The sequence below is a fragment of the Osmerus eperlanus genome, chromosome 25 (assembly GCF_963692335.1).
Source record: "Osmerus eperlanus chromosome 25, fOsmEpe2.1, whole genome shotgun sequence".
NCBI lineage: Eukaryota > Metazoa > Chordata > Actinopteri > Osmeriformes > Osmeridae > Osmerus > Osmerus eperlanus.
In genome coordinates, this window is record NC_085042.1 from 2,164,417 (window position 1) to 2,174,570 (window position 10,154).

The 10,154-nt window shown below is 46.2% G+C and overlaps 1 protein-coding gene across 2 annotated transcripts; it reads left to right on the plus strand.

Annotated features, from left to right (window-relative positions):
- The first annotated feature begins 1,277 nt into the window (after window positions 1–1,277).
- golga7 (golgin A7) lies at window positions 1,278–9,587 on the plus strand. Of its 2 annotated transcripts, none has more exons than XM_062451552.1 (6): window positions 1,278–1,416; window positions 2,263–2,388; window positions 4,652–4,804; window positions 5,515–5,616; window positions 6,673–6,722; window positions 8,079–9,587. In XM_062451552.1, the coding sequence occupies exons 1-5, from the start codon at window positions 1,366–1,368 to the stop codon at window positions 6,709–6,711; spliced, it is 471 nt and encodes a 156-aa protein (XP_062307536.1). In that variant the 5' UTR covers window positions 1,278–1,365; the 3' UTR covers window positions 6,712–6,722; window positions 8,079–9,587. The 2 variants fall into 2 exon arrangements, with proteins under 2 accessions (XP_062307536.1, XP_062307537.1); XM_062451553.1 differs by lacking the exon at window positions 8,079–9,587 and adding an exon at window positions 7,597–7,615.
- The last annotated feature ends 567 nt before the right edge of the window (window positions 9,588–10,154 follow it).

Sequence of the window (10,154 nt, forward strand, 5' to 3'; positions counted from 1 at the left end):
AGGAACCAGCTTGCATCACTCCTCTTGTGTGCATGGATCACTGGCCAAGAGTGTGGCAGACCCTCTGTCTCTGAAAAGAATTTGCATGCCTTCAAGATGATAATAACCCCTAGCAGTCCAAAAAAGTGTGTGTGTGTGTGTGCATGCATGTGTGTGTGTGATGTGTGTAGAGGGGTCTCCTGGCATGTCATACCAGTACAGAGACACACGATCTGATAATGACATCAGTGGCATGTTCAGACTTTCAAGTAGACTCCTCGATAGCACAGAAGACTCCTCCAGATCAAGAATTCTCACCCACCAGAGATGAGAATATCCTCCCTCTGGAACTGATGATAATATTTAAGAGCTGAAAAGGACCAACACTAGTCCAACTCCCCAGGTCATTGGTGCTACTGCAAGGTTTTGGAAGCCTGACTTCAGTTTCCCACTGCTTCTTGAGGGGTTTTGAACTGTTCACTTGGCTGATCTGTGTGACTTGCCCTTGAGGAATGCATATTCTCAGCCATCCCTTGCATCACGAGGCAATTAGAGTGGATCTGTGTAAATGTAAAAATCCCTCTATTGGTCCTCCACAGGGTTTGTTTGTGTCCTGGCAATGGGGCAAAGCTTTAAAGCCCCCTCTTCTCTGATGACCTGAGTCTGGGAGAGCCCACTAATGAGCACCATTTGGGTCCTACATTTACAACACATGCTGGTTAATAGCCCGCAACCATGGTTTAACTGCAGCTCAGGCTGTTCTGGCTGGAGCAGCTCTCTAATGGAGAAACACTAGACATGCTCACAAGCTCACCACTGTTGAAACGTCAACCTGAGATTTATATGTGTTCACTGCAGTTGGATCACTCAGTAAAAAAGTCACCTCCAGATGAGTGTTTATATTGATGTGACCTTGGTGTCTATTTTTGTACAACTTTGTATAATAAAGTTGTTTGTCGTTGGAAAGAGAGAATGACAGAAAGCTCAGAGGATGGACATCTGTCTTCAAAATGTATTTAAGTCTTCTTCAGAATCATTTAATTTTAAGATAATAAACCTAATGAGACTCACAACAAAACATGTTCACAAGATAAACACTGTCTCTAATCACATTAATGATTGTGGATACTAGATTGGAGTAAATCAGTCCACAGACTTTACAAAACTAAAGGTTCAATGTATTCTGGTCCTGGTCTTGGTTAATGCGATGTCTTATATTCAATTTTCCATAAGCTCCGAAGAAGGCTGAACTTGTGAACTAATGAAATACTTCTGGTTCCTCACACGTTAAAATTAATAGCCACCGAGACCATTCTCGTGGAACCAAGAAAGCTCTCTCCTTCTTACCCGGACACGTTATCCAGACGCACAAAGTAGCACTAGCTGATGAGAGATAAACAAGAATCAGCTGTCACAGAAGCCGTCAACATGGCAGAGGTAAGGACTAAGAAAGCTAATAAGTTTTTTCAATCGTTTTATGCCATAATTAACAAACATTGCTTCAACCACACAATTAATTAGTAATCTTACGATTTGTTGTTGTTGTTAGAAGTCTGTTTTACCTAGCTATTTAACTGGGGTTTCTTGCGGTACAACGTTTAAGGGACACTACTAGTAGAGCTAGCCTAGCTAGTTACAGTGCTGTATTAGCTAGAGCTAGTCCGCTCACAATATCACAACGTATCAAATCTGTCATTTACTAACTTCTAAATTTTTATTATCAATAAGTTCCATATTGTCGGTTGTCTTTAGCAAGGTTTCTTGAAATATTCTAAACAAGCAGTATAGAGGCAGAGCTAATTGGCTATAGCTAACTTTAGCTGCTACGAGTACAACGCGTTAGTAGCCAATGCTAGTTATCAACATTTCTGATAACCAGCCTAGCTAGTGGAGCTAACGATTTTTCAGAAAAATGTATACGGTTTGTTTATAACACTAAAGTGTTATGCTATCAAATTACTGTTATATTATGAATTACAATGAAAAACCAGCTGTATATTTGAAAATCTAGCTACCTAGCACTAGCTGTATGATAGTTCACCGTGAATGGGGCAGACGGAACCACCTTCACCCCTCCCCCTCTCAATTTCAAAGTCTTCTAGCTATATCTTCCTGTATTTGTTGTGGTGGTGTTGGTTGTTTTGTGCTATTTTATGAATCAGTTTCATTAATTGACAACTTTTAAGCGTTCTTCAATTATAGCTTTGTTCCGCAAATTTAGGTAAAGCCTGTTGATGCATCTTCTTTTTTTTTTTTTTTTTTTTACATGTCTTTACCCTCCAGACTCACAGCTTGCAGGACATGAGGCAGCCGCCAGCCATCTCTGCCAAAGTGTTCATCCAGAGAGACTACACCAATGGTACTGTCTGCCAGTTCCAGACCAAGTTCCCCTCTGAGCTGGAGACCAGGGTACAGTACACACAGTGAACATCAAATCAAATGTATTTGTATAATCCTTTTTACAAGCAATGTCGCAGAGGGCTTCACATACGCCCATAGAACTGCTCCTCCACCAACCCAACCCCTCAAGGAAGACAAGGATAAAAACTGGAAGAAACCTTGGGAGGAGCAATTCAGCGAGGGATCCCCTCCTCCAGAGACGGTTAACCTATTAAATATACCAATCAGTTATGTGTAAGTCATTAACGCCACCTAATTTCCATAGGCGTTAGAATCCTATGGGTTTGTGAAGTTAAACACTCCAGTAAAGGCTGGAGATTCTACTGATGAGTTTTTTTTTATCCTCACTTGAACTTCCTGGTCTGAGAGTTGCAGAAAAGGTTTGAATTCCAGGACTTGGGAATGATCCAGGGAGGGAAACGCTAGTCTCTGAGGCTAAACAGAGTCTTGCTCCGTGCCACATGAAAGAACTTGCGAGCAAAGCGGTTCAGAGTTCGCAGGACAAAGAGCGCCATTTCTCCACGCGCGGACCACATGAAAGCTTAGCTTTATAACTCTGTAAGCCCAGCACTTCTTACGTTTCCTCTTGAGTGGGTGGTCTCTAGCACACTTGTTTTCCTGTTGGATGCACAGCAGTGTACACACACACACACACACACACACACACACACACACACACACACACACACAGAGTCCCAAATTAGAACCACTGGAGAAACAGAGGCTGTCTCTCCATGGAGTCAACATCAACAGTACCTTGTCATAAATTAAAACCCTCTCCAACATTTTTCTTCCACTAGAATCCAGTGCTGTATAACAAATGGGCTCTGCAGTGCACTGCCAAGCCATTAAGAGAGCTTTTATTTATTTTTCCTCTGTTGAGAGAGGTTTCAAGTTTCAATCCTGGAAGAAATGTTCTACCATCCCTGAACTCGATTTTAGTCCTCTAATTCTCTATAATCATTTTCTGGATTGGGAGAACTAAATGAGGATGCACAACATTTCTGGTCTGTTGATTTATTATTATAGGTTCTACATTCAATTTTTTTTTTTAGGAGACAACATGTGTGGAAAGGCAGTGAGATTTGACCATGTTTGGCAAATACAGAGCACTGAGTCAGGACAGCGTCAAAAAATGACTAGCGCAATTCAAACATCTTCCACCCCCACTTACGCAATGATTTTTTGCTCTTGACAGTGTACCATGCAGACTTTCAATTCACTGGTCAAGATGAGCATGTCTAATAGCTCGACATAGAATGGCAAACAATACTATCTTCAGTAAACAAGACTATCTTCAGTAATGTTCTCTCCCAGGGCTGTACTTTCTCCCTGTTCCCGGAACGCAAAAACAAGAACGCTCAGTGCGTCCGACGTAATGGAAAGATGCTCAAATGCAGCAATGTGGTTTGAATCGTGGACGGTTGGATGAGAAACTAGAGTCAGAACAAAGAGCTGCTAATGGTGGGCACCAGATTCGTACACTGAGACCACTTACGTGCTGGAGCTTGTTGCTCAATTCCTTGGGCACATGATGGAGCCGAACTTGGAGGGTGTTCAGGAGAGCCTGACTCTTGCTGGTCTGGTCTCCAGGGTCTTGGGTAGCTGCCTCCATGTCTGCTGCCTCGCCACGGTGTGGGACCCACTCGGGACCAGATCCGACTCACACTGTCGCCCAGCCTCGCTGTCACCCAGCCACCCATTCACGCTGTCACACAGGTGTCCTGTCACACTGACACCCAGTCCCACCATCACCCAGTCAAATGGGCCCAGTCCCACACCCGTCCTCCGCCTCCCTTCTCCTCTCAACGTGCGTGAGGAGGGCCTGAGGGGGGGGGAAAAAAAGTATAGCTACACTGCCTCTTTCAACTGGTCTGTAATAGGGGAGTGTGATTACTTGGCCACATCGTGTTTCTCATATAAGTCATACAAGCAGTCAGCGCTGGTTTGGTGGAAACTCTGGCAAGATGAATGTGTTCCCTGATGAGATCTTCCCTCGCTGCCTCTGGTGTGTCCTGCAGGGTCGAAAGTGAAAACATGCGGTGAGCCTCCAGCCAAGGCGTCCTCATTCTTCAAGGAGTGGAGAAAGACGCTTAGTTCTCTTAATTTTCAAAACGGAAGGGGGGGGGGGGAAGCTAAATTCTGGGAATCCGAGCATATACGAGCATAGAAAGGAACGGAGTCAAGAAATGCCCTTCCGCACTGCCGTTCATCCGACGACTCGGCGTGGATGTTCGAATTGATCCCTCCGTGTGGGGTGTGTGTGTTGCAGATTGACAAGCAGCAGTTCGAGGAGACCGTGCGGACGCTGAACAACCTGTACCTGGAGGCTGAGAAGCTGGGAGGCCAGTCGTACCTGGAGGGCTGTCTTGCCTGCCTCACCGCCTACACCATCTTCCTCTGTCTGGAGACCCACTATGAAAAGGTCAGGCTCGCGCACTTGCCAGTAGGAGGATTGACGAAAGACGGTTATAGCACGTCTCCGTTTTCCCCCCCTTTGCATTGATTACTAGAACGTACATCCCCTCGAGTTGTCTGTAGAAGTTCCAAACTGTTTACAGCTTGGATTTTCAATCCAGCCGAGGCCTGTGTTTGATTTATAGAAGCTGAAGGTCCTTCTAGCGTGTTCCGTCCTGCAGCAGCCCAGTCTGTCAGTCGTACTTCCTGTTCACAAAGCTCTCTATTGGAACAGACAGGAATGTGGGATAACAAATTTGGGCTTGATTTGTTTTTAATGGTGGACCATCAGGATGGAAATGTGTGTTATTTGAGATGACTAGTCAAGTTAGTTTTGTTGAAAGGAAATCGACTGCCGATATCCAGGCACAATACCAGGAAGTCTCTCACCCGTGTTTCGACCCATGAGGGTCGAGGGTGAGAGAACGTTGGTCAACGGCCTCTAAAGCAAAAGTTCTCGCTTCAGCACACTGGCTGTCTTCATCTACAGAGAACACAAGGGGGCGGGGGCGGGGGGGTGGGGTTGAGGAGATGAGGTTGTTTCCTATGACTCGATCAGTTGGAGTACGGCCAATCGCCTAACCCTTCGGAGTCAAAGTGGGACAGGCAAGAGAACCGAATGTGACTTGTGATGAGATGGAAAAATCTGTTGCTCTTCTGTTTTTGGCCCCATCGCAGGTTCTGAAGAAGATCGCCAAGTACATCCAGGAGCAGAACGATAAGATCTACGCTCCGAGGGGTCTCCTCCTCACCGACCCCATAGAGAGGGGCCTCCGAGTCGTATCCTATCTGTTCAACCTGACCCATGACCAGCAAGCACATCCAACTGTTGTTCATTACAACACTAGGAAAATCTGACCCCTGCATTCTCCAGCATCCATGTCAGAACAGACCCGTCCAGCACGATTGGAAGCGGGGTGTGTTTTTCCTAATGCCTTTTGAGGCTTTAAAAAATAAATAAAAAATGATCAGGATCTGAAGAAACTTAGCTCGCGGTGGTAAACAGAGAAATTCGAGCTGAGGTTCATACGATAACAAAGCTGGGATTGATATCATTCAGGACCAGCTCTACTGGGCTGATGTGCTAAAACAATAGAGTTTGGTGTGTGTGCGCGCGCGCGTCTGTGTATGCATCCTGTGTGTGTGTGTGTGTGTGTGTGTGTGTGTGGTTTCCAGTGCTCTGTGCTCCCCTCCACCGCTGCTTCCTGGTAATGGAAGCCAGCCGTGCACCCTCCAGCCGGAACCGTGTGGTACGTACGGTTGCACTATAATAACACCAGCTAAAAGTGACATGTAATCCATGGCATCTGCATAAAATCAGAGGGTGCCGAAATGCCTCTGCTCTCCCAAGTTTGAGTGTGGGGGCGTAAACGTGCGTGTGCAGGTGCATGCCTGGGTGACTAGGCTCGACATTCCAGCGGATGGTGCGGGGAGTGGCAGGGCTCCTGGCTGGTGGGGTGATCGAGAGACATGACTGAACTCGCTTGCAACCGAGGCTGGGGTCATGTGGCCTGGGCCGTGACTCCAGGGCTGTTGGTTTGCCGACTGCTGTGGCAGGGGGTGGAGATTGACGGGAATGTCACACCTTCACCCCCACCAACCACGCCACTCGCGTCCCCCCCGCCCCCCCCCCCCCCCCTTCCCGGTACACGGGGACCTCTGTGACAACCTCTGGCTGTGGGAGGTGGATGAAGCCTGTTGGCTTCCGAACCAAATGGTGTCAGCGTAGCCAAGTTGCTGTTAATGACAACACTGTAGTGAAAGGATGTCAGGCTAATGACCTACTGTATTTGAAGTGATCCGGTTCCGTTTTCTTAACCTGCCAACTTCATCAAGGTTGAGATCACCATCTTCGAAGACCACATGGGAAGATAAAAGACCAATGGGTGAGTGTTACAAAGTTGCCGACCGTAAACCTAAAAACGGTACGTTTCTCGGAAAGAAATGTCTGAAAATGTTTCTCTTTGATTTGTCCAATGGTGAGATTGAGTGGAATTATTAAGTGTGCATCATTTACGCGCAGTGAGGAATTCCTAATTACTCTCCTGCTGTGTTCTTATGTCAGTGCTCTCCTGCTGTGTTCTTAAGTCAGTGAAGCCATGGGGTTCTCTTAGTCAGTATCGCTCTGATTCCTCAGTCACCGCCGGATGGATTTCTTGCATAAAACAGTTTCATGTTCACAAACCCCGGATCTCCACCACTCACATTAATCTCCCCCCTCTCAATATCTCAACAGTCTTTTCCACCGTTGTAAGTTATTACATGTGACAAACCGACATCATTTCCCCATTAAGAGTTAGATTTTCTTCTCCTTCTTCTTGAGGGCGAGCATCCTGCCGTGAAGACGCTGGAGCTAGTCTCCGACGGCAGACGATGAAACCCTCGCGTCTTAACTCCTCAGTTATTCCCCCCCCCCCACCCCACCCCCCGCCTCTCAGATAGCACTGTCCCTGTGGAGTCTCCAGGCCTCTGGCGATGCAGAACACTGCTCGCTCTGTGTACCTCAGGTGCCGCAGCCCCTATGGGACAAAGTGAACAGGGAGATTAATCTTCTCATGTCCCAAATTCCTGCCTGGTTCCTCTACACGTATACATGTCTCGTTGAGGAATGTAAACGTCCTTTTTTTTGGGGGGGGGGGGGGGGGTACATTTTTACAAGTAGCTGTTGAGAGACGGGTGCCCTGGATCTTGGCCATGGTCATAGCAAGGGTAAACTACACTCAAGTAGTATGTAAAGCTGCTCCCCATCTATCCTTCCAGGCACAGAATGGGCAAGATGTGCTCTTTTCCCCCTCCTCCTTTCTCCTGCTCTCTTAGTCCCTCTCTCTACCCCTCTTTGCTCCCCCTCCCCCTCTCTCCTCCATGGTTGGAAGCCCCAGAGGAGCTGTCCTGGAATTTTACAGTTCAGGTGGAAGTATGAGACGAATCGTCCCCTGGTGTAATGGCCCCAGCCGGTACTGTAGGAAAACAGGCCCTACAGCAGGAGAATAGCTGTAAAAGAAGTCGTTCAGAGATGACCCAAATGGTTCCCTCCACCCTCCTCCAGACCTCAGACCCACTGCGGCGAGATCGCCCCTCAGTCGGTCCACTTCCACGTCCCTGGCCCAAGCCCGCAAGAGCAGGCTCCTACAAATCATTAGCTTTCGCAACTGTGTTTATGGGCAGGCCTGCCGAAATGGTGTCCTGGGCAACGACTTGTTTGTGTTGTCTGAGTGTCTGACGCGTGACGTTTCCCCTGGCAGATCGGATGCCTGCGTGTGCGGAACTTCGGAGGCTGGTCGTGTTCCGCAGCACGCGGGGACTTCACCTCCTCGCCACCGCAGAGGCCCCCCCGGGGCCTCGCTCCCTCTCTCCCTCCCGGGCCCTTTTCCGATACGCTGCGTCCGTCCTTACTGCTCATCGTAAGCCGTCGGGGGTTTCGATTCCCGAAAGTCATTAGGATCGGTCCGTGCCGACCTGCCCCAACGTTCATCGACCCATCCGTAGGAGCGACGGGAGGGAGGAAGGGACTAACTTTTCGAGCGTTCGGACGGCTTTTTTTTTCTTTTTTCTTTTTTAGTTTTGCGAATGTGGCCGAGGATTTAAATCTTCACTTCTGCGTCTAAACAATCTGTCCTGTTCGTTGCTAACTATCCTAACTCGTGTATGTACAGTAATGGCCATCTTACTCCTTTGTAAATACGTTACTTAGGCTGTGCTTTGTTTTGAGGGGACCCCTTTTGAGCATCTACATCTATCAAATGAACTGCTTCCTAGGGACTGGGATGTTTAAGACTTAAGGAAGAAGGTTCTTTGTTTAAGTGTGGCTCCATTCACAAAGGCACCCTCCAAACAAAGTTGCCTAAATATTCCATGTAAGAATGTGTTCTGTTATCTGTAATCCATCTTTGTCAAAGCTTCACATTTCAAAACCCAACGGCACAAATACCCCATCATGCATTCTGCATGTTTCAAAAAATGTTAAGCACCATGGTTCTTTTGTTTGTGTAGTTAACTGTACATGTCCTCACCTGTGCCATGCATAGGATACAGTGACTGTTGGTTTTGTCGTGCTTTCTCGTGTAGTAATTGTACTCATCATGATGCCTTTGACCGAAGCAGAGAAGTGCTCTTGATAGACAGTGCCTGTATTGGCTGTGAATATTGCCTCGTAGTAAGTTCAAAGTTGGGTGCTGTCCGGTGTATTGTAATATTTATCTTATTAGAGTTCGCTTTGTTCTACGGTTGATGGCAAGCATTACAAACCGAAAACTGAAAAGGATTCCTGTCCGAGGCCCACCTCGCAAACCTCTTGATTCTTAATGTGTTTCAGATAAAGGACTTGGTTGAGAAATCTCAGCTCATGTTGTTGAACTCCCAGACAATGAGATTGAAAAGTGCTCACTGTTGCTTTGCTACAATAATGTGTTTTGAATGTGAAATATTTTATCTGAAATAAAATATCTCTGTAAGATTTTGCAAGTAATTTATCGCCACCAAAATATAAAGTTACAGATTTTATGGAGACTTTGAGAGATGATGGTTTATGGAAGGCACTGCTGAAGCATTCACATTACCTATAATTATAATGTACATATGATTGTGTGTTTTGTTAAATAATGATGAATGATGACTCATTGATTTCATTTGGCCTTTTTAACTTTTGTGTTTAATTGAAAAATTTTAAACTTTTATATGTTCTTTTTTTTTAAGTTCACAAGCAAACTCTTTTCTTAATCTATGTCTTGTATCAATAAAGAAACTGAAATATTTTCAGCTTGTGAATTGTATTTTGAAAAGGCAACTCGCATGTCTGCAGGAGTGATTATCCATTCCTTGCTAATCTATTTCTGCATATAATGGCTAGTACACCCATGTTAATCGTATCTCCACATACCTAATTTGAACACAGCCAGTTCTGGTAAAGCCTTCCCACCTTGATTTAGAGAGGAAAAATACCCAACAGAGAGTCTGGAATAACACCAGGACTTTCCTGAAGCTGCGCTCACTTCAAGGCAATATTTTCTCCTGTCTACAAGAATTATTAGCGTAGGACTAGGCCTGCCTAAATCCTCTGAAAAATGCCTTCTCACAGCTAAGGAATAGCATGAGCAGGAAGCCATGTTTCAAGTGGAGTGGAGATCCAGAGAGAGCACCTGGCTGAGTAACCCGTCTGCCCAGCGGACGGGAAGGACTGAGACCTGATCACCTGTTCCTTCTGCTCCCAGGAACAGCAAAAGAAAGTGACCGATGAACCATATCCCCTCCAGTTTTTTTAAAAGTTCTTTTTTTTACCATGCCCGGACTATTCAACCAGCCTCACACATAATTGCTTTTCC